Source organism: Malania oleifera, chromosome 7, assembly GCF_029873635.1.
Source record: "Malania oleifera isolate guangnan ecotype guangnan chromosome 7, ASM2987363v1, whole genome shotgun sequence".
Classification (NCBI taxonomy): Eukaryota; Viridiplantae; Streptophyta; class Magnoliopsida; order Santalales; family Ximeniaceae; genus Malania; species Malania oleifera.
The window spans coordinates 79,367,171-79,394,726 of NC_080423.1; the positions used below are offsets into that span (position 1 = coordinate 79,367,171).

Sequence of the window (27,556 nt, forward strand, 5' to 3'; positions counted from 1 at the left end):
TTTCCAGCAAATGGGTTTATATGAACATTCATCTCATCCCCTTCCAGAAAAAAATTGCAGTAACAGCATAACCAGAAACAGAGCTACATAAAATTTACTATGAATTAGGCATCCAGTCTGAACATATATTACAACGAATTCACAAAGGAAGCAAAATGGGTGCGGAGGACAGTACCCAAATCGGTGACCACTCTTGATATTCTATCAATTACAGAAACAAAAAACCTAAATAAATAAAAAAATTAATTCACAAAATTTCAAGGAATCGAAACAACAGAGCACCTCCGACGAGAATAGGCTAAGATTTACAAAAACTCAAATCCTGTGCTCCTCGGCTCTCCCTATGGGGAGAACCTGAAAGGGAAAAAAATTTCTAAAATTAAGGCTTTCACACCTCGATCACGAATCGGAAGCAGCATCGGAGACGAACCCACTCGAAATCGGCGGGGTTGTGGAGGAGGAACTGAGGAGTCCGCCGTTTTCTTCTTTCCTCTTTCCGATTCCGGCGCCCAGCGTCGCCACTTACTTGCACAATTTGCCATCATGTTGCAGCATCAGCGAATCATCTCTCCTGCTCGTCGCCGTCGCTGACGCAGAGGCCGACCGGCTCTTACTGAACTGGTTACACACCTCCCGGAGTTCCGCCGGAATATTCCCCTGCTTCCTTCTTCTTCGGCAAAACAGAGCTCGCTTCCGCTGGGAGGAAAAATACGTCGACGCAAAATTCGTCGGACGTGAGATTTTATATTTCATATTAATGCCTTTGTTGGACATTCAACGAGTTTTGAAATGCGGAAAAAAAGAGTTTATTATTAAAAAAAAAAAAAAACTCATGAGCTTGGGCTCTCACTCATGCGGAGACGCACGCGCACCTTCCCGCGGGCCCACTTTCGGTTTAAATTTCACAATTCAAACCAAAACCACCTGTAAAGAAAGAGACCGCTCGCCGACAACGGATCGCTTTCCCCGAGGCTGAATGCTCTACTGTATCAGTTCAATACAGATGTTCTTGCTGGGTTTTCACTTTTATGTTAATCTGCCTGCTCGCATCTCCAATTCCGCAATTCCTCTCCAACTCCCTCATCTCGACATCGATGAAGAAAACTCACATTCGTCGGTATTTCGATCGAAAATGGCTGATTCCTGTGATTCTAAGCTCTGTGCTCTCGGTAATGCTTCTCTTCTCTGCAACCCTAGGGCACCGAACCTCCCCTTCCACACCCGATGCGTCGTCTTACAAGCTGAAATCAACTGTTTCAAGACGAAACTTTGGCGCCGAAGATGACCGATTTGGGCTTCCAAAGCTACCGAGATTCGCCTACTTGATATCGGGCACGAAAGGGGATGGGCAGCGTCTGAGGCGGGTGCTTCAGGCCGTGTATCACCCGAGGAATTACTATCTCTTGCATCTTGACCTTGAAGCCTCGGATGCAGAACGGCTTGAGCTCGCCAAGCATTTGAAATCTGATGCGGTTGTAAGGAAATTCAACAATGTGATGGTGGTAGGTAAGGCGAATCTAGTCACGTATAAGGGTTCGACCATGATTGCTTCTACGCTTCATGCTGTTGCGATACTACTGAAACAGCTGAAGAATTGGGACTGGTTTATAAATCTTACTGCTTCGGATTATCCCCTCATGTCGCAAGATGGTTGGTTTCATTTCTTCTTTTGTCATGATTCTTTTGACATTTTTGGTGGCTATCTCTATGTAAGTTGGTATTTTGTTGTTGTTTGGATGATGATATTTTTTTTCTCCTTTTTTATTTTTTTGGTTAATTTAGTTACATAAATTATAGAATATGATGAAGTTTGCTTTAATGGTGCACCCTCTCATTGTCTTCATGTCCATAATTACCAAATTGCCAAAGTAGAATGGACAAGAATTTTTTGGCTTAGAAGTAGAAACAAATGATTCGTTTAATTATGCATCCTCGAAAGGTGTTCGAGAGGCTGCAGGAGAATAACCCTTAGTGAAAAAAGACAAGTGCTCTTTTGCTTGGTGGAGTCTCAAATTCCTCAATCATATGGTTGAACAAGGTTATATCTGAATGGACACGAAGAAGGTGAGTGCTATTCAAGATTGGAAGATCCCGTAGACAATGAAGGAGCTTTTCTTCCTTCTTGGACTCGCCAACTATTATCGCAAGTTTGTGGAGGGGTGCTCGAGGAGAATTGTCCCATTAATAGAATTACTGAAGTAGAATCATAGATGGAACTGGAAGGAGTGTTAGGGAGCCTTTGACAACTTAAAGAAAGCCATGATGCAAAATCCAATACTTGCTCTTCCAAACATTTAGAAACCCTTCGAGGTATAGACAGATGTATCAGACTATGCCTTTTGTGGAGTCCTATCATAGGATAGGCATCATGTTGTTGATGAGAGTCGTGAGCTTTGTGAAGCAGAATGAAAGTACACAAGTCAAGAGGAGGAGATGCTAGGGGTGATACATTGCCTTTGCATGTGGCAACGTTACCTAGTTAGGTCAAATTTTGTGGTGAAAGTGTGAAAATAGATAACGCGGTTGTTAATCACTTCTTTATACAACCCAAAGCTATCACTCAAGTAGATTTGTTGACAAGAATTCTCGGCAAAGTTTGATTTCTCATTCGAGCACTGGTAGGCTCGCCAAGGCTTGGGTCCTCAATTACTAAAAATACAATTTATAAAACCTAACTAATCCCAAGCTTTGTAGAAAGTGAGAAAGTCGGGTGACAATCCACAGGGACTCAAGTGCAGTTATGAACCACTTCTAATCTAGTTTATTAAAGCTTTGTGTAAAAGAAAGTGAAAAGGAGAGATTTTGATGGGATTTTATAACAATCTATTGAAAGCATGTAAATTTTACTTTAACTCTACTCGTACAAAGCAATGCTCAGATCATGAATCTGACTTAGAATGTCGTGTGCGTAAACCACGTTCAATCAGCTATCCATATTAGGCTAAATGGTGAAAGGAGCCATTTGAGAGCATAGGGTAGTAAGGGTGCACCAATCGTCCGGAGCACGATTGGGAACCGAAGTATACCCTATCTCAATGATCATGAAAAACCTTTTTATTATTGATAGCCTACCACGTATATATGACTGAATCGATAGTAGTGCTATCCTATCCCTAAGACTTCATCACAATCCAAGCATTAAAAGTGCATGAAAGTAAAAGAAAGCAGTAAAGGAAAGCATATAAATGAGAGCAAGTAAAGGAAAGCAGTAAAGATGAAAGCATATAAAGGATCAGTCTATTGTATTCAAATCGTCCGTCACTAACGACTGGAGCTACAACCAAACGATCATCTATCTACTTGAAAGCACAAGAGTTTTGCAGGTTGTCACGGGCCTTCGAAAACTTCTTGCACAAACCAGAACAAGTATTGAAATCTACACTAATTTCTACTCTAAATGGCTCTCTATGATGTCTTAAGTCTGTCACTAACCTAAGAGAGGCTAAAGAGGAACCCTAAGAACATCTTTGAAGCTAATATTTATGCCCATTAGGGCGTATAAGATTTGAATTTCAAAATAGAAAAGTTTGCAGCAAATCTCGCGTAGAAGATCGTCGCTGTCGACTAGGTCGCACCTCTATTCTCCTTTGGTAGCGCCTTGGTTGAGGTTCGCGGGAAATTAGGAATTCAACTTAAGATCCTCTCGACCTAGTCGCATCATTGGGTCTTGCTGGTCGAGTTGATGGTCTAGACTTGCAGGATCTTGATCTTTAAAAAATCTCAGGAACTCGACTTGGTCACCCTTCATGGTCTCCCTGGTCGAGACTCTTGGTATCTTTGGTTCAATCAGTTTCAGTATCTCGACTTGGTCACCCTTCATGGTTTCCCTGGTCGAGACTCTTGGTATCTCTAGTTCAATCAGTTTCAGTATCTCAACTTGGTCGCTCCTGAGGGTCACTTGGTCGATCACTTGGTCGAACCTTGTAGCATTTCGTCTTCAGTTTGAACCTTGGAGTTTGCAGCTTGTGACCTGGTCGCCCCTTGTGTTGCTGGTCGTACCACATGGCTCAACATAGTCTTTTCTCCTTTGATGTGTGTTGAGGCTCTAGGAGTTTGGTTAAACATTTGATTTGAGCTGTAATTATCCCAAATACTCCCTTGGCTTCTCGTAATGCTTAACTCCTTGGTTTTAACTTGTATTTTTTGAAACACGAATAAACCTTGCATAACTCCGAACTATATTAACAAAGGGTTACATACAAGATAAATGAGGATAAACAAAGGTAAATGGGGGCCTAAAATAGTGCATTTTAGGGACTCATCAAGCACAAGGCTGGCGAATGAACCAAGTCAATGTAGTAAGCAAGAATCTAGAGCTTGCAGCCTTACATATAATAATTCACTTGACAATAAGGTTACCACGACAGTGCGAGAGTGTATTGAGGAGAACCTTGTCAAAGATCAATTGTCCAAAACCTTATGTAGTTGGTGGAAGAAGGCAAAGTGTGCTAGTTCTGGTTAGAAGGTGGACTGTTGATGACACATGGTAACCAACTCTTTCTGCATCGAGCTGGAGATTCAAGGAGAACACTGTTGAGAGAGTGTAATGACACCATGCGCATAGGCCATCCAAGATGGTGTTGCACTTTGGAATTGAAGCAGAGGCATCATTAGCCATACATGGAGATTACCTTATTGTAGCCTCCAGATTGTTTTCTTAAAATTTCCCATGCATCTTTAGATGATTTTGAACCTATAATTCTAGGGAGGATAGATTTACTTATCCCTTGGTGTATGAAGGACAAGGCTATTACATCCTTCATCTTGTTCTCTTTATGTTCCTTTTATTTTGCCGAAGACTAACTGCTCTAATCTCTGGAGCTTATTCATATCCTTCTTCAATGATATCCCAAAGATCTTGGGACAAGGTGGAGTGGAAGAAGATTGCAAGGCTATTGGATCCTCTTTGAGTACCAAAAAGATTGTGGGATCACACTTGACTTCATCAAAGTTAGAGATGCAGGATCTATATGCGTGGTTATAGATTGATTTTTGAAGTATAATACTTTCATAGCCACACTTATGTACTGTTCAATATAGAAGACAACCCATTTGTTTTCCAAACATATGGTTTAGTTTTGAGGTGTTTCCCGAGACATTGTCAGTGACTGGGACACAATATTCACAAGGAACTTCTAGATAGAACTTTTGAGAATCCTCAATTCACAGCTTGATGTCTCTTCGAACTACCACATGCAAATTAATTGACAGATGGAGATATTCAATGAGTTACCAAAGGAGTACTTGCATCATTTTGTCATTTCCAAATAGAAGAATTGGGTGCGGCTACTCAACTTGCCTTGATTTTGTTTCAACACCCAAAGGAGCTCCAACAAGAGCCTTTTTGAGCTTGTAACAGGCCAATAGTTGTTGTTACCTCACATAGTAGACAAGTTGTACGGAGAAGAGTCAGAGAGCATACATCTTTACTAAAGAATGGAGATAGAACACAGAGATTGCCCAAGATTACCTAGAGAAAGCTTCCAATGGTCAGATCAGGAGAGAAGACCATTGCACTTCAATGTGGGTGATTTGGTGCTTGTTAAGCTTCATTCAAAATAGATCAAGTCACTATGACGTCAAGATAGAAGACTACTTTGCAATGTGAAGGAATTGTCCCCATCTTGGCTAAATTAGGGAGGGCCTCTTACAAGGTTGATCTTTTGACTTGGATGAAGGTGCATTTATGTTTCATATCAGCTGCCTCTAGCCAATCGTCACTGACATTGGAGATCTAAGTAGGAGTCAGTCAACTCATTGCTGAAGACAACCCCAACCTGACAAAAGAGAAGTTGAAGTCATCCTTGCAGACAAAAAGTTCACATCATCAAGGAAGAAGCAACAAGAGTTCTTAGTGAAGTGGAAAGGCCTTAGAGATGAAAAAATCAGCTGGATGTCGGTGGAAGACATGGAACTGTTTGTGGACCAAGTTGAAAAGTACTTAGCATCAAAGTCTACTAGGACATCAATCCTATAAGTGGGAGAGAATGTCATTAGCTGAGCTTGTTCAGGGTATTATGCTTGCCTGTGGCTGCATATCTTGCGTACATGGGATGGGTAGCCATCATGTAAATAGAGTAGTATAGGTTTTATTCATTGAGTGTGTTCATGCCTTAGTGTAAAATGAGAGCATTACTTAGTCAGTTTTATGTTTCCTATTGGCAGAGCTAGCATAGCATAGAAAGCTCTTTAAGGGAGGGAGAATGTCCATCAGTCATTGTAAAGTTTGCTAGTATTTGCATACGTGCTTGGCCTACTTGCCTCCTTTGCTAAACACACGTTGCCTACGGAAGTGTTAGCAATAAATTATGTTGCTTCACAATTTATTGTGTGAGTCTTATTTGCTTACATGATTGCTTATTGTTTCTACCAGTGTTTCTGAAGGCATAAATGAGGTGCACCTTGAGGTGTTTTAGGGCAAAAACGCACCAAAGCATAAGTTAAAAGGCGCAAGTCGACAAAAGCGTATGCCTTAGGTGAGAAGGCGTACACATCAGGCAAAAAACCTTGCCTTTTTATGCCTCAGCATCCAGGCTTATGCCTTTCGGTAACCCTGGCCAGAATCCAGAATGCAGCCTCTGCTCTCTCTTGAAGCCTCAACGAAGCCTTTGCTATCTCCGATGAAGCTTGACAAAGCCTCTGCTCTCTCTCGAAGTCTCAATGAAGCCTCTGCTCTCTCTGACGAAGCTTGACGAAGCCTTTGCTCTCTCCGATGAAGCTCAATGAAGCCCCTTGTCACGTCTCGAACCCGAAAATGGGTCCCAGGGTGTGATTTAGTAACCTAACCTGTCCCTGTATCATACAATCGTCCGTGATACCATACAATGCAAGGGTTCGACCCGTAGGGTTCACGTATACCCTATCCATAATCACATATACCATATACGCAGCGAAATACTTCAATCAAATACATCCATAAAACCATACCAGAGTCTATACAAAATAGGATCTAGTTTCCAAAATACATAACATACTCCCGAGTGTCTACATAACCCAAAATGACAATTCAGTAAAGGACCAGTACTTACACAAGTTCTTCTATACAGCTAACCGACCACCACGCTCCTGAACCGCTAGGACGCTAGTATCGGCTACTCGAAGGACCTAAAAAATATTTGTGTGATAGGGGTGAGACACCTCTCAGTAAGGGAGAAACATGTTATATCAGTGTGTGGATACATGAGTGTTATTTCAACAGCAAACATACATTTCACAATACTAGTATTTTCACAAATACAGCTCCAGTATACATACGATACAGAAGCAATACGATCTGGTGTCGTCACACCCTTCGGTCTAAGCTGGACTGTTTGGTGGTATTTCACACCTTTCGGCAAAAGTCGATGCCCCTGGTAACCTGGCATAGCATAACCCCTCACAGTGTTGAACCGGTGTAAGTCTGGTGTTCTCACCCTTCGGTAAAAACCGGCCGATCTAGTGGTATTGCGCACTCTTCGGTAAAAGTTGGACATCAAAGCGTGCGGTCTTATTTCGACTCAGTTCAATATCTCAACCTACGGCGTTTTAGTCCGGCCCGCTTTGATATATCCCCATTGGTATTATCCCGCCAAGGCATTTTCACAAAACCTGAAATATTTTGGAACTCACGTCCTTATATCTCATTTGAATAATTCACAGTCTACAGTAGTTAGCCGGCACGCTTTACTACAAAATACATCATTCAAATTCACCATCTCATTCCACACGCATTTGGGTAAACAAACAATCACATATCAGGTATTCCAAAAATACAGTTTAAAATAATAAAAGGTTCGGTCATCTCTATATCACAGTTTATACCAATATAAAATTTTCCAACAGAAACAGAAATGATACCCGAAACCCCCAATTTTTTCAAAAACTGTAAACCTAAAATCTTGTAATTTCACCTGATAGATTTTTCCAAATAAGTAACCAAAACATCCGTAGAATCGTAAACTATAGTTTTACCGATTCAGATTACAAAAACAACTGATATAAACATAAACCCCTGACCTTTCCTGAAAACGGAAACACGAACTTAATCAGTCCAAAACAACGACACGGGACCCCCAAATCCTAAAAATCGAAGAACAATACTTCAATATATTCACAACTACTACAGATCTACCGAACTAGAAATGAAATCGGACTCTTACCTCGATTTTGGATCAAAACCCAAAAATCCTTGAGACGAAATTTCAATCCGCTATAAACATAGAGATTCCCCGCCTGATCCACGTGGTAACGTCAGATCGTTGATTCGAGTAACAGACGGCCCGAAACCGTAGAGAGAGAGAGTGGTTCGAGTTCTAGAGAGAGAGAGAGAGAGAGAGAGAGAGAAGATTTTAGTTTACTTAGCAATGAAGAAATGAATAGATATTTATAATCCCTTTGACCCGGCCAGACTTGTCGACGAGATGGCGTCCTCGTCAACGAGCATAAGAAGGGAGTTCGTCGACGATGGAGTTGCCTCATCGACGAGATTGAGATTTTAAAATTTCCCAAAATCCCTTGGCATCCTCTCGTTGACGAACCTCTGAATTTAGTCGCTGAGTTGTAGAAGGGACCTTGTTGACGAGAAAAGGAGCCTCGTCGGCGAATCCTGCTAATTTTCCCTTTTTAATTTCCTTCCTCTTTTCTTATTTATTTAATTCAAAATTCTCAGGTCAGGTTCTTACAACCTCCCCTCACAAAAATTTCGTCCTCGAAATTTGTAATCTCTCACTAGATAACTCACCCACATACCAAAATGTATATCCGACTCTGGAAAGAGCCGGCGGCCACCCACATAGCACCCCGGTTCCAAGTATATAACATATCCTCACTTATGGCGGAGGAATACTGCGGGTATATACACAGTGTCTCAGGAGTTCACAATATCACAAAACTCTCCCAAAGACTAATCACACATTAATACTCTAAATAGATATATCACATACTTACCTAAACCGTACCTGTAAACATTACCCTCAGAACAAATGTGGATATTTATGGCGCATTTCTGTCTCCAATTCCCAAGAAGCCTTCTCAACCGCGTGATTCCGCCACAGCACTTTCACTAACGGTATCTCCTTGGTATGTAGTTTCTAAACTTTCTGATCCAGAAGTTGAACGGGTATCTCCTCATACACCAAAGCAGCCCCAATTTCTAAGGATTCGTAACTAATCACATGTGACGGATCCGGCACGTACCTCCTCAACATAAATACATGGAATACATCGTGGATCCTAGAGAGCGCTGGAGGTAGTGCAATCCTGTAGGCTACTAGACCCACTCATTCAAGTATCTCGAATGACCCAATATACCTCAGGTTCAGCTTGCCCTTCTTCCCGAATCTCATCACCCCTTTCATCGGAGCGATTCTTAGAAATATCTTACCCCCTACCTCAAATTCCAATTCACAACGGTGAACATCCGCGTAACTCTTCTGCCGACTTTGAGCCAATTTAATTCTATTCCTGATCAATCTGACCTTCTCAGAAGCCTGTTGTACGAGTTCAGGACCCAATGTCTGCCGTTCACCGACCTTATCCCAGTATAGAGGAGACTGACACCTTCGACCATACAATGCCTCAAACGGTGCCATCCCAATACTAGGTTGGAAGCTATTGTTATAGGCAAATTCCACTAACGGTAAAAATTGAATCCAACTACCGTCGAAATCTAACACGCAAGCCCGTAACATATCCTCCAAGATCTATATCGTCCTCTCTGATTGTCCGTCGGTCTAGGGGTGGAATGTTGTACTGAAAGTAAGTTTTGTCCCAAGTGCCTCCTGTAAGCTCTTCCAAAATCGAGAAGTGAATCTCGTGTCTCGATCTGAAACAATGGACACCGATATCTCGTGCATTCTGACTATCTCATGTACGTATAAATCTGTTAGCCTACTCAAAGAGTAGCTAACCTTCATCGACAGAAAATGAGCAGATTCCGTCAACCTATCCACAATCACCCAGATTTTATTCTGCCTGTGAACTACTGGTGGTAATCTGGTGACAAAGTCTATGGAGATATGCTCCCATTTCCACTCTGGGATGCTCAATGGCTGTAATGGCCCTACCAGCCTCTGATGTTCAACCTTTACCTGCTGACACGTCAGACATTGCTCCACAAATCGTGTAATCTCCCTTTTCATGCCACTCCACCAGAATGATTCGCGCAAATTCCGATACATTTTCGTGCTACCCGGATGTATCGTATACAAAGAACGATGCGCCTCCTCCAGAATCGTCCTCCTTATCCCCTCGTCGTTTGGATCACACAGTCTATTTCCAAACCTCAATACACCTCTCTCGGAGATGTTAAAATCTACAGCCAACTCTTGCTGCACCTTCTCTACAACTTTGACCAACTCCGCATCATTAGCTTACGCGGCTTTAATCCTCTCTAATAATGTCGGTTGGATCACTAAGCTAGCAATGAAAGCTTGATGATTGCCATCCACCAACTCCATGCCAAAGCTTTCAAGATCCCGTTTGATATGATTCTGAGCTATTACTGTAGATACTGTTGCATGCTCAGACTTCCGACTCAATGCATCAGCTACCACATTAGCTTTCCCCGGATGATAGTTAATTGTGCAATCGTAGTCCTTAATCAGTTTTAGCTACCTCCTCTGCCTCATGTTCAACTACTTCTGCGTGAAAAAGTATTTGAAGCTCTTGTGGTCCGTGAAGATCTCACACTTCTCACCATAAAGGCAGTGTCTCCAGATCTTCAGCGCATACACCACTGCCGCCAACTCCAAATCATGCGTGGGATAATTCTTCTCGTACTCCTTGAGTTGTCAAGAAGCATAAGCAATTACTTTCCCCTGTTGCATCAGCACACATCCCAAACCCTTCAGCGATGCGTCGCTGTAAACCACAAAACTACCGTCCCCATATGGGATGGTTAAAATCAGAGTAGTAACCAGTTGGTGTTTCAACTCCTGGAAACTCTACTCGCACTCGTCGGTCCAATCAAATCTCACACCGTTCCTCGTCAACCATGTCAGAGGGCCAAATAACTTAGAAAATCCCTCCACGAACCATCGGTAATACCCATCCGGTCCTAGGAAACTCCCAACATCATGCATGCTTTTCGGTTTCACCTAGTCAACCACTGCTTCTATCTTATCTGGATCAACTGAGATACCACCTCCCGACACGACATGGCCAAGAAATGCGACCTGCTTCAACCAGAACTCACATTTCTTCAACTTGACATACAACTTCTTTGCCCGTAGTAGCTGAAGTACTAACCTCAGATGGTTTTCGTGCTCTTCCGAACTCTTAGAATATAACAGAATATCGTCGATGAATACCACTACGAACTGGTCCAGGTATTCATGGAAAACGTAGTTCATCAGATCCATAAATACCGTCAGAGCGTTAGTTAACCAAAAGGCATGACCAGAAACTCGTAGTGACCATATCTGGTTCGAAAAGCAGTCTTCGCAACATTCTCAGTCCTAACTCTCACTTGATGATACCCTGACCGTAGATTGATTTTCGAAAAGACCTGCGCTCCCTACAGCTGACAAACAGATCATCTATACAAGGCAACGGTATCGGTTCTTCACTGTTACCTTGTTGATCTCGCGGTAATTAATGCACATTCGTATTGACTCGTCTTTTTTCTTCATGAACAATACTGGAGCTCCCCAGGGCGAAACACTAGGTCTGATAAAGCCCTTATCCAATAGTTCCTACAACTGCTCCTTCAACTCTCTAAGTTCAACTGGAGTCATCCCGTATGAAACTTTAGAAATCGGTGCCTTGCCTGACAGCAATTCAATAGCGAACTCTACCTCACGATCAGGAGGTAAACTGGGTAAGTCTTCCGGGAATACATTTGGAAATTTGTTAACCATTTGGATATCTTCAAGTTTCAGATCATCCCATGATGGTTTTTTCACACAAGCTAGGTATCCCTGACAACTGTCCAAGAGTAACCTTCTTGCTTGCATAGCCGACAGAATCTGTGGCGTCAAACGCACACACGATCCTACGATTTCATATTCCTGCTCCCTAGGAGGTCTGAACACCACCACTTTTCTACAACAGTCAATCACTGTAAAACTGGAGGAAAACCAATCCATCCCCAGTATAACATCAAACCCGTGCATGTCGTATATTACCAGATTCACCGATAGCGATCTTCCCTGAATTACCACTGGGCAGTTCCCCAACATCGTCCTACATATCATCATACTCCCAAACGGTGTAGCCATAGAGAACCCCTCATCCATCACTTGGGTTTCAGCCCCACACATTTTCACAAAATTCGTAGATATAAAGGAGTGGGTTGCTCCTGAAACGAATAAAACAACATTTTTATTGAAAAACAGTGACATGATACCTGTCACCACATTGCCAGCGTGTTTTGCATCCGTTGAAGTAAGTGAGTACACTCTCGCCTGAGCTATGTTTCCCCGAGGTACCTTGTTCTGTCCCCAGTTCTAACTTGGTGTAGCCGTACTGGTCATCGATGTAGGACAATTTCGGGATACATGGCCTGGTTCGCCACAGCGGTAACAGTTACCCATGAATGGCCAACACTCCCCATCATGCCACTTACAATACTTGGTACAACGCACGCTAGGTGGACCCCCCTGCGGACCCTGCCATTCCGTATTATGGCGATTTCCTAAACCATAGTTCTTCTTCTTCCACCGCCCTTGTCTAGAACCAGTCTGAGAACCAGAAGGTACCGGCCTCTTCTTGTGATCCTGTGCCACATCATCCTCTCGGAGACCAGCCTCAACTACGGTGGCTTTCTCCACTAGAACAGGAAACTCCCGAATTTGCAGCATTCCTATCAGCCTACGGATGCCCTTCCTCAGGCCCCTCTCGAATCTCTGAGTTTTTTCGTACTTGTTCGAGATCATACACAGTTCAAAGCGAGATAGCTTGATGTATCTAGTTGCATAACTCTGCACTATCAAGGTCCCCTGAGTCGGACTCGAGAACTCGCTTGCCTTTGCGTCACGGATGGAAGTCGAGAAGTATTTCTCGAAGAACACCTCCTTAAAGCGGCCTCACGTCATCTCAGGTGAATCAACTCTCTACTCCTCAAGCAGACTCACAACCACCCACCACCTCTCAGCTTCTCTTGCCAGCTAAAACGTAGCATAGAGAACTTTCTACTCGTCGGTGCAATGCAGAACTTCTAGGATTTTTTCTGTCTTTTGCACCCAGTTCTCTGCTACAATAGGGTTAGATCCTCCAGTAAATGTCGGAGGATGCATGTAGGTGAACTTTTCAATGGTGCAACCCGCAGCCGTAGGTGGACGCTCCCGTCCCTTAACACTTCACCTGATCTCCACTATAATCTGCCTAGTCAAGCCCCGAGGCATGGAAGGTTGCCCTTCACTCGCAGTCCCCTCCGAACTACTATCCCAGTCGCTATCTTTGGGCTCCATATTGAAAATAGTATAGGAATAGGTTAACATTCCTATTTCATTGCACAGTTAACACAATCATTTGCAGAATAATCATGTTAAATTCTAGACTCTCAGGTCTAAGTTTGCTCTACCGCACAAACACGAAACCATCAATGGTTTGTCGTGATTTTATTGAAATCGTCATTCTAGGAAAAACATAGAACACCGTCAATGAATCCCTGTCTAGCTACAAGACAACCATCAACCTACTCTATCCATCCCCTCCATCCTATACTCTAATATGTACACAAAATCATGCCTAACCAAGTCTACAAGACCTAACAATCTGATTAGCTCTGATACCAAGCTGTCACGCCCCGAACTCGGAAATGGGTCATAGGGTGTGATTTAGTAACCTAACCTGTCCCTGTATCATACAATCGTCTGTGATACCATACAATGCAAGGGTCCGACCCCGCAGGGTTCATGTATACCCTATCCACAATCAAATATACCATATACGCAACGGAATACTTCAATCAAATACATCTATAAAACCATACCAGAGTTTATATAAAATAAGATCTAGTTCCCAAAATACATAACATACTCCGGGTGTCTACATAACCCAAAATGACAATCTGATAACAGACCAGTACTTACACAAGTACTTCTATACAGCTAACCGACCACCACGCTCTTGAACCGCTAGGACGCTAGTGTTGGCTACTCAAAGGACCTGAAAAACATTTGTATGATATGGGTGAGACACCTCTCAGTAAGGGAGAAATAGGTTATATCAGTGTGTGGATACATGAGTGTTATTTCAACAGCAAACATACATTTCACAATACTTTCACAAATACAGTTCCAATATACATACGATACAAAAGCAATGCGATCTGAGGTCGTCACACCCTTCGGCCTAAGCCGGACTGTCTAGTGGTATTTCACACCCTTCGGCAAAAGTTGGTGCTTCCAATAACTTGGCATAGCATAAGCCCCCACTATGTTGAACCGGTGCAGGTCTGGTGTTCTCACACCCTTCGATAAAAACCGGCCAATCTAGTGGTATTGCGCATTCTTCGGTAAAATCCGAACATCAAAGCTTGTGGTCTTATTCCGACTCGGTTCAATATCTCAACCTATGGCGTTTTAATTTGGCCCACTTTGATATATCCCCATCGGTATTATCCCGCCAAGGTATTTTCACAAAACCTGGAACATTTTGGAACTCACGTCCCTATATCTCATTTGAATAATTCACAGCCTACGGTAGTTAATCGGCACGCTTTACTACAAAATACATCATTCAAATTCACCATCTCATTCCACACTCATTTGGGTAAACAAACAATCACATATCAAGTATTCCAAAAATACAGTTTAAAATAATCAATGTTATGGTCATCTCTATATCACAGTTTATACTAATATAAAGTTTTCCAATAGAAACAGAGATGATACCCGAAACCCCCAATTTTCCCAAAAATTGTAGACCAAAAATCCCGTAATTTCATATGATAGATTTTCCCAAATAAGTAACCAAAACATCTGTAGAATCGTAAACTACAGTTTTACCGATTGAGATTACAAAAACAACTGATATAAACAGAAACCCCTTACCTTTCCCGAAAACGGAAACATGAACTTAATCAGTCCAAAACAATGACACAGGACCCCCAAAACCTAAAAATTGAAGAACAATACTTCAATATATTCACAACTACTACAGATCTACCGATTCAGAAACGAAATCAGACTCTTACCTCGATTTTGGATCAAAACTCGAAAATCCTTGAAATGAAATTCCGATCCGCTATAAACGTAGAGATTCCCCTCTTGATCCACGTGGTAACGTCGGATCGTTGATTCGGGTAACAGATGACTCGAAACCCTAGAAAGAGAGAGAGTGGTTCGAGTTCTAGAGAGAGAGAGAGAGAGAGGATTTTAGTTTACTTAGCAATGAAGAAATGAATAGATATTTATAACCCCTTTGGCCCGGTTAGACTCGTTGACGAGACGACGTCCTTGTCGACGAGCATAAGAAGGGAGTTCATCGACAAGCTTGAGATTTCAGAATTTCTCAAAATCCCTCGGCATCCTCTCGTTGACGAAACTCTGAATTTCGTTGCGGAGTTGTAGAAGGGACCTCGTCGAGGAGTCCTGCTAGTTTTCCCTTTTTAATTTCCTTCCTCTTTTCTTATTTATTTAATTCAAAATTCTCGGGTCGGGTTTTTACACCCCTGCTCTCTCTTCGAAGCCTCAACGAAGCCTCTTGTATTCTCCTCTCTCAACAATTCCTTTGTATGAAGCTTCCGATCTCTCGACAAAGCCTCTAGTCTTCTTCGACGAATCGATGAAGCTTCCGTAGCTTTCCTCCAGCTCCTTCCTCTTCGACGACTCGATGAAGCTTTCATAGCTTTCCTCCAGCGTCTTCTCCCTCTTTGACGATTCCTCCAAGCAGTTATGGACCCTTCAATTTGATCTGCTGCTATTTATTTAGTTTTATATTCTTAAAAATTAGTGGATGACTTTAATTTGGCCTTTTCTATTCTTTTGGATGATGCTTTAATTTGGCTTTTTTTTTTTTTATTCTTTTGGTAATGTGGCTCATGTTTATTTTTTAACATGTATTCTTTGTGTTTTTTTTATCTAAAATTGGCTTATATGATCTTTAAAAATTATATTTTTATTTTTTTCTCCATTATTCTAAAATTTTTCTCTTTTTTTTACTATATATAAATTGATTTTATTTATTAATTATTTTTAAAAATACAATCCCAAAATGCTTACACCTCAATGCCTTGAGGCTCACACCTCGCCTCAAGGAGGGTAAAACGCCTCGCCTTACGCTTTCGCCTTTTAAAACACTGGTTTCTACTTTGTGTTCGATGATTGTGAATATATTCTTTGTGGTATACCGCAATATACTTTTGTTGACTAGTTAGCAAGTGCGCTTTAGCTAGTGCTGCACAACCCTTCACATGGTGATAAGTGTTCAACCCATGACAATCTAGTCATGCCTTGCAAGAAGCTAGATCAACTATACAAACAGGCACCTAAATGCTCGTATCTATTTCAAAAGCTATATTAAGGGTGGTGACTTTGTGGCAAGGGATTACTCCCATGTGTGGTTTGGAGGATGAGAGGTCATGAGTTTGATTTCTAGGGACAATGCCATGATTGAATTTGACCTAGATACTATTTCTTAAGCCTTCGATTTAATACCACTATATTGTTACTGGGGTTGGTTGAGGTTTGGCTATGACCTTAACTACTCAAGTACTTGGGAGTGTGTACAAATTCATGTCACTTGCTCTTCAGAAAGAGCCCATAGTTTGGACAAATGGCTTGTTCTTCTAAGCTTCTCTTAAGGAGCGCATGCCACAAATTGGTTGCCTCCTACCCATGAGCAGGGGGGAAAAAAAGTTACAAAATTGTGGTAATTTTGTACCTAGGCATTTTGATTAAATTTTTTATTTTTGCTTCAATAAACCTTTTTATTTGAGTCTAATTCATTCTTATTAATTATATGGGTAAAATCATTTTCTCATATATTAAGATATCTTTTCTACTAAATTATGTGAATAATATAGTTGACTTCTTGCACGAGCGCACATGTTTTTATTATTTGATTTTTTTTTTACTCTTTCATTTTTTCCTAATTGTTTAGTTTTTCTACTTACTTTTTTAGGGAGAGTTACTTATTTTATTCAACTTTTTAGAAACTTATTTGATAACATTTTGACCGGTTTTTTGAGTGGAAAGCATTAGATTTTACTCGTTTCTCTGATTTTTCTAATTAAGTCTTTTAAGTAATAGTTATATATATATAAATTTTTTTAGAGGTATTTTTTTGGGTGCATTAATTTTACTGATTTCAAATCACTTAGTTTTCAAAGGGGCCATTATTTTTAATGAGAACTGATTAATTATCTTGTATAATTTTTTTTTAAATCACTTCTTTGGCACTCGAGCTCAAAAGATAGTGATCCAATGCCATCCAACATTGATGAGCAACCAAGTTGAATATGAAATAGTGAGGACTGTTGATGTAGAGAAATTAGATGTCTTTACCCTTAGAAAATGCTTAAATTAACGAAACACAAACCATTAGTCGCTAAGCCAATTGAAGATGCATTTGGCAACATAGAGAGGGATATCAACTTCATAACAAAGGGTGCAATTCTAAATTAGCTAGCTACTTTTTGGTGCCATATACTCCCCTCCCCCACCCATGACTCAAGGTAAAGAAACCATAAGAGGCCTCAAGGTGGCTCTATAGAGTTATTTGCCCCTTGTGGGATTGGATCCAAGGACTTGCCACCACTAGGCTGCCTCTTTAGGGGTTAGGGCATGGTTTAAAATCCCATATTGGTTGTCCATCAACTTACTTTGATGGTTGAACCACTTGGGTCTATGGGTTGACCCAGTGGTCAAAGTGCTGATGTTAGATTTAAAGAGTATTCTAATTTAATGTTTTACAAAATAAGGATAATTTTTGAAGTGTAAAACTATTGAAGTGTAAAACTATGTTATAAAGTATTTAGATTTAATTATTTCCCTAATGTTACTAAAATGCACGCTCAACACTATGGTAGGCACCCACCCTCCTCTTTGTGTTGGAGGTGCAAGGTTCAGCCTAGATACCCCCACAATCCCACATATTTTGATAGTTTTGTGTCCGGTTCAACTTTGCTAAGCCATTGGCATTGGGTTTGGCCAATTTAGCCCAGGTTGCAACGAGTTGGCCGAATTGACCCAAGTTTCCAAGTTTTAGCTTGGACCGAACCAGCCAAACAACTGGTTTCAATTGAGACTAGTCTAACAGATGCTAGGAGTATTAAAACCATGGGTTTGGGATGTGTTGGTTTAAAAGTTATGAGGGGATGTGCACTAGTGATGTACCATTTGATATGTCATTGAATCCTCAATTTACTTTGTTATAGCAATGAGTATAGATCTCAAGGGTACAAAGTTCCTTCTTTTGAGAGGGAAATAATTACACCCTTTCAAATGAATCTAAAGAAGGGTCTAACCAAACAAAAGATACTTCGTATAATTAGAGGGTCTCTATTGGTTTATATTGAAGTTGTAATGTCAAGCATCGAGCACTAGTCAATGTTATTGCAACAAACAACTGTAGAACAATGTTCATGTATGTTGATGACTTTGCAAGAATGTAAAAATAGGTCTTGTTATTGTTTGGTATTTTGCTCAAAAGAAATTGAATTTTTTTTTCTTATTTGCTAGGCCAAAGAAATCAAAGAATTGGACGCATCTAACATTCTCCAAGTTACAACCGGAAAATGTTATAAATTGCAAGGTTATTGGGAGGGAGATAGTAAGGTATAAAAACATATTTTATGGTTACCTTGTGTTCATGTGCTAAACTTGGTTTATGAAATTTTGCAGATGCATTTGATTGGCCATAGGGGCGAAGTAGTTGTTAAGTTCTTCATGAATCATGCACAATGCTTAGAAATCTTTAAAGCTTAATCAAGATAGAGTTGTCAAAAGTGAGAATGGCAAGATTTGCCTTCTTACATCTTATTGAAGCATCTATTTGACCGTAGAAAGGTTCTTGCCACAACTATTGCTTTGAAAACACAAAAATATTGGGTGAAACAAGGAGATGAGGTGACAAGGAAATGCATGCTTTAGTTGAGCTTAGGATGCGTATTCGAGTTGAGTTGAATCAATTGAGTGAGAGAGCCAAACTCGATGTGACTTGGAAACATTAAGCTTGACATTTTACTCAAACTCAATTGATCTTATAATTGTTGAGCTCGAGCTTGACTTGATTGGGTTCGTAAAACTTGAGCTCGATTTGATTAGGATTGATTTGGTTATGATAAATTAATAATATTAAATATAGGTAGAGAGCATATATCTCTTATAACAATATAAAATTATGATGAAATAGAAGAGCCTTATAACAATATAAAATTATGACAAAATAGCAACAACTTTGTTTAAGCACAATGTAACGGTCTCAGGCCCAACTTCGGTGAGTTATTATTCGCTTTGGCCCACTGGTCCCACAGTTTTGTCCTTCTATAAAAGATGCCTCACATAGTTGGTGTCCAAATCATCCTAATAAGTCCAAGATGTCCTTAGTACGCATTCGGTGTGAAACCGTGACATGCTCTCCCATCTGATCTCTGAAGCCCTTGTCACAATGGCCCACACCTTTATGTAGGATCCACCCACATGATATACCCCTAAGGTGGCTTTGATACCAAATGTAATGGTCTTAGGTCCAACTCCGATGAGGTATTGTCTGCCTTGCCCCACTGGCCTCACGATTTTGTCCTATAAAAGGCGTCTCATGTATTTGGTGTCTGAACCATTCTTATGAGCCCAAGATCTCCTTACTGCACATCCAATGTGGGACCATGACTCTTTCAAAGTCAACTCAAACTTGGTTGATCTTATAATTGTTAAAACTTGAGCTTACCTTGATTGCATTCTTAAAACTCAAACTCAACTCGATTGGGCTAGATTTTGTTATAATAAATTAATAATATTAAACGTATGTATAAAGCATATATCACTTGTAACAATATATGATTAAAATAAAATAACATTAAACTTGATTAGGATCACAAGTCATGAGTAGTATTGCAGAACTTGAGCATGACTTGTTAAGCTACTTGAGTAGCTTGAGCTTGGCTCAAACTCAAATAGAGTTGAGCCAAGTCAAGCTACATAGTGAGTCGAGTTTGAGTAGCTCATGAATTGGCTCGACTAATTTGCACCCCCTACACAGAACCGTAAGTACTCAACAATTTGGGAGATGGTTGAAAATACAGTTACAATTACACAAACAGACTCAATTTATTTGTTATGTTTGCTTTGTGATGAGCATCCTATCATAGGAGAGGCTTTTTGAAAGAACAGATGTGGAGAAATAAAAAAAATAATGAAGCAAAACCAGTATGGGTATTGCTGCAGTCAAATAGATAACATTGTGCTAGCAAGGTGGAAAAAATGAACATTTCTATGCATTGTCTTTGTCTTGCACTTACCCTGCAACCTTTAAATTTTTTTTTTTTTTTTATCCTCATTATTGTAAAACACCAACTCCAGTATTAGAAGGCTCAAGATTCTTATTAGGAAATTGTTATGAATGCCATGGAAGATTTCTGGAGGGTAGCTAAAAATGGGGCAGGGTGAAAGTTCTTTTGTGAACAATTTGCAAGCTTTTCATATGAGAAAAGACATTTATGTAGTGGTAGCACCACGAACTGATGTTGTAACAATGGAGTTGTTTATTGGTGGTCAACATATGGTCAAAGCTGCAGAATTGGTGGAGGTTGCAAAAAAAGTTCTGTGAACAATTTGCAACTTTTTCCTGTGAGGAAAGACATGTATGCAGTGCCAACACAAACTTATTTTGTGACAATGGAGTTGTCATATGGGTCAAAACTCCAGAATTGGTGAGAAGTAGCTAAAGAAAGGTATGATCTCAGCTGGTTGGTAGTTCTTCAGTTGAGAAAACTATGAGAAAATATCCATATATTCATAATGTGAAGAGAAATAAGTTGAATTGTGGAAAGCCTGATAAGTTTCTCTTTATTTATTCAAATATTCATTTCCAATCTCTCTCTGAGAGTATTAAAGATGGACCTCATGAAACATGGGATATTTATACAAATGATACATGTTTGAAGAATTGTAGCATAGAGGATTGGAGATGGAGATCTTTGACAGTGATTGTGTTGACATCCTAAATGTAGATGAAGAAATGCATGAGAAATCCTCAAATGCATCTTGCCTTGCCCCAATTCATGCTTGGGCAAAGGAGCAGTTAAACCATCAAGATTTGCATAAGGAAATTATCAAGTCACCACTCCAACTAGAAGCTTAAGCTATTTATTGTTGAGCTCACAAGGTATATCAAGTCCCAACATTCTAGGAGCATGCAGACCAGCTGCACGTGCAAAGGTATAAAAACAATGAATTTACACTCTTTTTTTTTTTTTTTAAATACTCAAATAGAGGAATTTTATTAAGAGCACTAAGGAGGTACAAACTAAGAACCAGAAATCAAGTTATAAAGAAATATCATCTATAAAATCTATGGCAGTAACTGTTGAGAAAAATGCTGGCAGAGAGTGATTTCTGTGCATCTTTTACAGTTTTAAGAGACCTACAAGTACTTTTCAAAAGCCCTTAAATTTCTTTATCCAAGAATATATACATTTGTATTTTCCCTTGTCCCTATCAGTCTTGATGCCCTTCCAGGCTAATATCTTCCCCGGAACCGAACATGCTGCCACCCAATGAATTCCCAGCATAGACATGGGCCCAATCCAGACTATAGTCCAACTACACCCTACCAAACGGTGATGCACTGTTTTTGCTTTTTGTTGCAAATATCTATTCACCAGCACTATACTCCTCTTCTGCAAACAGATGATAGGTGGAGGCGACAAGAATTGAACTCAGGACCTCCTTGTAACATTGAAAAGATTTAGCTGTTAGAGGCTTGACCAGCAACAAATATTAATGCAAAGGAGAAAAGGAAAGACACTGAGAAATGAAAATGAATGTTATTATTTGGGATAACAAGAGAAATTTATTGAGAACTGGAGGAAAGAATTAGAAGCTAAGAGAGGGCAAGAAGTCCTCGTGACTGAAAAAACAAACGGAAAAGAAAAAATAAAGGAACAGCCAAACACAAGTAAATCAACATCCCCCCCTTTTTCACCCATTTTCCTTTATAATTTATAGAGCACTTTCTGTTGGCTGGCTAATTTCTACTTTATCTTGCTCTTGCTACAACCCTCCCTAACTTCTTGGCCTCCATGATCAGACAACAAACCCATGACAACCGCAATCCACATCATGTTGACTTTATAGCTTCATTTAGTTCTGCTCTGCTACTTTATATGTGCATTTTTTTCCCTGCTGATTTTGTCTACTCAATTTTGTTTAGCAATTTATAACTTGATGCAAAATTATGATTAGAATTATGCTATGCTCCGTATAGTTTTTTCTATATTAGTTGTGCGGCTATGTTTTGAGCAGCTAATGTATGAACTATAAAATTTTCTATCTAATGTCAGTCTATACTTTTTACGTTCGATAATGATGGAAAAGATTAGCTTTGAACTTTTAATCTGTGTTGCCTACTTCTTGAGACATCATATTGAAAATTTAGAACTGAATGACTGATAAAATTTTCTATCTAATGTCAGTCTATACTTTTTACGTTCGATAATGAGGGAAAAGATTAGCTTTGAACTTTTAATCTGTGTTGCCTACTTCTTGAGACGTCATATTGAAAATTTAGAACTGAATGACTGAGGCTCTATGCTTGAAAACATCTTGCCTAATGACATGTTTAGTAATTAGGTGCTGAACTGATTAATTGTTTGGAATTGTATTATAGCATACAATTGAACAACTTTAGTGAGTTCTTCTATGTTCACCATGATTGGAGAGTATACCAAAGTGACCCCTCCCCCTCATACCATGTACCAAGCTAAGTGAAATACATCATCTCCATACCCATACCACAATCCAGAACACACCCCTGTTGAGAAATTAAAGAGCATGCTATGGTGAGTTATTTTTAATTGGATGCATAGACAATCCAATTCAATTGCCAAAATTCAGTTCTTTGACTAGACTTTGCAAGTTCAGCTACTTTAAACTTTGTTTCATGTTTTTCCTTTTAAAATTATGCTTTTCCCCTTGTACTTTTCTGGTCATATTAGGCATAGGACGAATTCTCTTCTGTTCTCATCTCATTCCTTCATTTATTTATAAAAATTCTGTCTCTTTACATTAATTTGAAAAATCGACAGAAACATTACCTTTTTTTCTCAAAATGATGGATGCCATTTTTTCATTTTCCAGAGAGAGAATGACAATAAATGTTTGGTTGGTGTTGCAATATAGAAGATATGACGCTTCATGAATGAGTTTTTAAAATTATATTCTTCGAGCATCAATATTGGCGTGTCCTTTCATGAAGCTTTTTTGAGATCTGGATTATAAAAGAGCTCCCTAACTAAGCCAAATGCATCCATGCCCTATTGGAAACTATCTCCCAATTTACAAATGAGCTTGTAGAATTCCCTTTTTTGTGTCTATTCATGGTCACTTTGGTGTTATTCCAGCTCATTGTAAAAAAACAAAAAAAAAAAATTGAACTTCCCTGACCTTTCTACATATCTTGTTCTTTTCATTGCAGATATACTGCACATTTTCTCATACTTGCCTAGGGATCTGAACTTCCTCGAGCACACGAGTACTATTAATTGGAAAGAGTAAGCATGCAATTTATGGCATTAAATTTGTTTTCTCGTATAGATCTAAAACTGTTGGATCAGTGTGTCATTTGATACTTGCAGGTATCAAAGAGCAAGGCCTATTATTATAGACCCAGGCTTGTACCGTTCAAAGAAATCTGGTGTATTTTGGGCCAAAGAGAAAAGGACCATGCCTTCTTCTTTCAAGTTATTCATGGGTAGTGCCTTTGTGGTTGCTTTACATTACCAATTTACTTGCCTGTTATTCTTATCCCCAGCACACCCAAAATTCTGGATAATTCAAGCATCCAGGTCTGTTTGTTTTTCTTGTTCTTGTGAAAAGAACAATATTTATTCTTGCATATGGTTTTAATTATAAACTACAGTAAGTAGCTTCCTTTAGCTATTTTATGTGACAGGTTTTAGTTGAATAATATGGCTGACATTGGCAGAGAGTAGTAATTTTAGGATCATTAAGGTGGTTTTTCTTTCTACATGGAAATTAGAGCAGGCCTGGGACTTCAAATTAATGGAAAAGCAAATAACATATACTAATATTTTCATAAGCTATGAATGTGTGAAATTCGCATGTTGTACATGCTTGAATTTGACATAATGTATTTTTCCTTGTGTATATGGCATAATATGAAAAAAAAAATTTCTCACATTCAGATTTTGTGGTAATATATTATCAAATACTAATTATCATCAGTACATTGTGATGGCACTTTTTCACATTCCCATTTACTTATTAACCCTAGTAAGTTTTATATTTTAAGTGAATTAATGAGATTGAATATATAGCTTAATTGGACAAATTGAATACATTCCAAGATAACTCAATATCCAATGAAAAATAATATTTTTGATGAAATGTTAGTCAAGTAGAAAGATGTGGAAGCGATGTTTAATATTTCTGATTTAATGCTATTTTTCTTCTTAATGCCAGTGAAAATGTCAATTATTGGTGCTTCCTCGCTAAGTATGAAATTATATCTTGTTTTAACTGTTTTATGATGTAAATTTGCAAGGACATTTTATAGTGATGCAGTAATTATTAAATTGTTATCAATGAGTTGTATGAAGACTTTCTAATGAATATGAAATAATGAAACCAAAATATAATTAAACATAGGTGATGTATTTGGTGATTTCCCCACCATGAATATGTGTGGTATGTACAACATGAGCTTAGGACAGTCTATGATATAGTCTCCTCCACCATTTGTTCTGTTCCCAAGCCAGTTCAATGGAAGAAAGGAATAAATGATTTATTTATTTATTTTGATAAAAATATACCAAAATTGGTTATGATTGGTGCATTCATTTGGCAATACAGTTGAGCTGCTGATTTGGTTGTGCAGTTGAACACAATCAGTTTTTCTGTCTAGTGAGGTAGGTGAATCATGTAAATTGCAGCCAGAGTTGCATGTCTTGATGCAGATAATGACTATGGCCTTCAGTAAGTTTGGTTGTTACAACATTTTTTTTTTTAATCTTAAGCAGTATGATTTTGAAACCGAGAAATGACAAAAAATTGTAATAGTCATGTAATTATTTAATTAAATTTTCAATCAGGCGGGGTTTTGCTTTTTGTTATAGTTTTATGCCCTAGGAGAACAGTTTGTGTATGAAATGGTGCACTTTTTCTCTTCTGCAGCATATTAACTTTTAAGATTTTGTTGACAGTTGAGTGAATAATCATTGATAGATAGAGAAGTGAATTTTTCTTTGTGGAAGTCCTTATATGATGCCCTAGAACTAGTTATCTTGCCATTTTAGATTAAACATCTAATGGTGCAAAAGAATATTATGGTAGCTATAAGCTAAGGCGCATTTTAGTGCCTTCTAGAAGTGATCTTTAATGAGCAGAAAGAAAAGAATGTTGTGAGAAAGAACCAGTGCTTTTTGGTGGATTGTTTTGCTAGAAAATTTCGTTTTCCAAAAATGAAAGAAAAGTTTTATTTGTGGTGCCTTCTGTTGCAGACGGTGACCATGGTAGCGGTAGTTGTATTTGTGTTATGAAGGTGTGATTAGTGACACATAATTGCATATTATATAAATATTGATTGTGTTTTTTCTGTTTCTTAAGATATCCTTTGGGATGGTACTCTCCTATGTGTTAATTTGTGTGTAAAGTAGCCTGCCACACTGTTCTTTTAAACTGTTCATGCATGGCTTTTGGGACATCTGGCAGAACTCTACATATTTCCTTAGCAGGGGAGGTATTTCTTTTTTCTTCCAATTTTATCTGGAAAGATGGGATGACTGAGCATTGTCATCAGCTCTCAAGCATTTGATTATTAACTAGTTACCAATTTGATTTGTCCAATCTAAAGGTGCTGTAAATTTTTTGCAATTATCTTCCCCCTGCATAATAAATAACTTCATTTTCCCAGATTCTTGAATGCATTATACTCATCAAGGCCTGTTGGCATACTGCCTATTTACAACTTTCCGTTCCATGTCATATTTAAAACCATAGAAGTATCTATCTGCAATGAAAGGTTTTTTTTTTTTAAATAAATAAATTTGGCTACAGATGTACAAGTACTGAATTTTTAGTCGTATCTGATAGAAATACGATATGAGAATACAGCTTCCATGGAAATTATCTGTGCTGCATATTGTGTGCATTTGCAGCTTTTTTCCCCATAGTACACTTCTTGTTTGGTTATTCCATTTTTCATGGCTGATTGCTTGTTTAGTCCTCTATGTTGTATGCGGAGCCTGATTTTCTAGTACATGGAGCATTACATGAGCAGTATTCCAAGTGCGACTTTTGTCTGTGTCTTCACAAGAGGAGGGAGGTGTGCCCCCCCCCCCCCCCCCCCCAAGCGGTGGTCCCTACATTCTCATGTAATTTTATGTTTGATGAAGTTGCTCTCAATCCTCATATAAAATATATTATTCTTGTTTTGAAAAAAAAAAAAAAAGAAGGAAAACTGTTGAGTACAAGGAGATTGAGCTAAAGGGGCTAGGGCATTCTACTTGTACGGGTGACTTGGTTTAACTCCGAGGACGCAGGCAAATTACTGAACCTTGTAAATCTTGTTCTCTGTGCATTATGTTTTTTTTTTTCATTTGCTGGTTTTGTGGCAGATTTTCATAACACTAGAACATCATAACTATTTCCAGTCTTCAAACTAGGTGCCTGACATGACCAGAATATTTTCTGGGTTCTACTCTTCGAACCCAGATGTTTGTCTTCAATAGCATAGGAAATTTGAAACATGGTGAAATTGGAGGTGGTTGCTTTATCCGAACTCGAATGCTCAAATGGAACCCTGCTTTCCAAGTTAAATTATTGCTTATTTCTTGCTGTTATTTGTAGAATGTAGTTTACTTGCATCCATTTTTGGCCTCTTCTTCTCAACTCTGAATTGTCTTCAGGGTCTGCCTGGGTGGTGCTGACCAAGTCCTTCCTTGAATTCTGCGTTTGGGGATGGGATAATCTACCACGAACTCTCTTCATGTACTACACGAATGTCCTGTCATCCCCTGAGGGCTACTTCCACACTGTCATCTGCAATCACAAAGACTTCCAGAACACAACAGTAAATCATGACTTGCATTATATACGGTGGGATAACCCTCCGAAGCAGCACCCAATCACTCTTACAGTGGACCATTTTGATGACATGGTCCGGAGCGGTGCACCTTTTGCTCGAAAGTTTGCCAAGGATGACCCAGTTCTCAACAAAATTGATGAGAAACTCTTAAAGAGATTAGGTGGCCGATTTGCACCAGGGGGTTGGTGCGTGGGTAATTCTGATATGGGTAGGGATCCTTGTGTAGTTTATGGTAGCCCTAATGCTATTAAACCTACCATGAATTCTAAGAGACTAGAGAATCTTTTGTTAAAGCTTCTTGATTCTGAAAACTTCAGGGCTAAACAGTGTAAATAGCTTCACCACGGTTCATTTTTGTCCCCACCAA

At 39.4% G+C, this 27,556-nt stretch overlaps 1 protein-coding gene across 1 annotated transcript; it reads left to right on the top strand.

Annotated features, from left to right (window-relative positions):
* LOC131159752 (beta-glucuronosyltransferase GlcAT14C) lies at positions 1-27,556 on the top strand. The gene is made up of 4 exons (XM_058114908.1): positions 1-1,650; positions 23,560-23,635; positions 23,720-23,835; positions 27,011-27,556. The coding sequence occupies exons 1-4, from the start codon at positions 1,029-1,031 to the stop codon at positions 27,523-27,525; spliced, it is 1,329 nt and encodes a 442-aa protein (XP_057970891.1). The 5' UTR covers positions 1-1,028; the 3' UTR covers positions 27,526-27,556.

Bases quoted from the DNA above. Each gene is read 5' to 3' on its own strand.
- LOC131159752 (XM_058114908.1), top strand. From the start codon at position 1,029: ATGTTAATCTGCCTGCTCGCATCTCCAATTCCGCAATTCCTCTCCAAC. The intron at 1,651-23,559 runs GTTGGTTTCATT...TTTTCATTGCAG, and splicing joins TCCCCTCATGTCGCAAGATG to ATATACTGCACATTTTCTCA. The intron at 23,636-23,719 runs GTAAGCATGCAA...TGATACTTGCAG, and splicing joins AGTACTATTAATTGGAAAGA to GTATCAAAGAGCAAGGCCTA.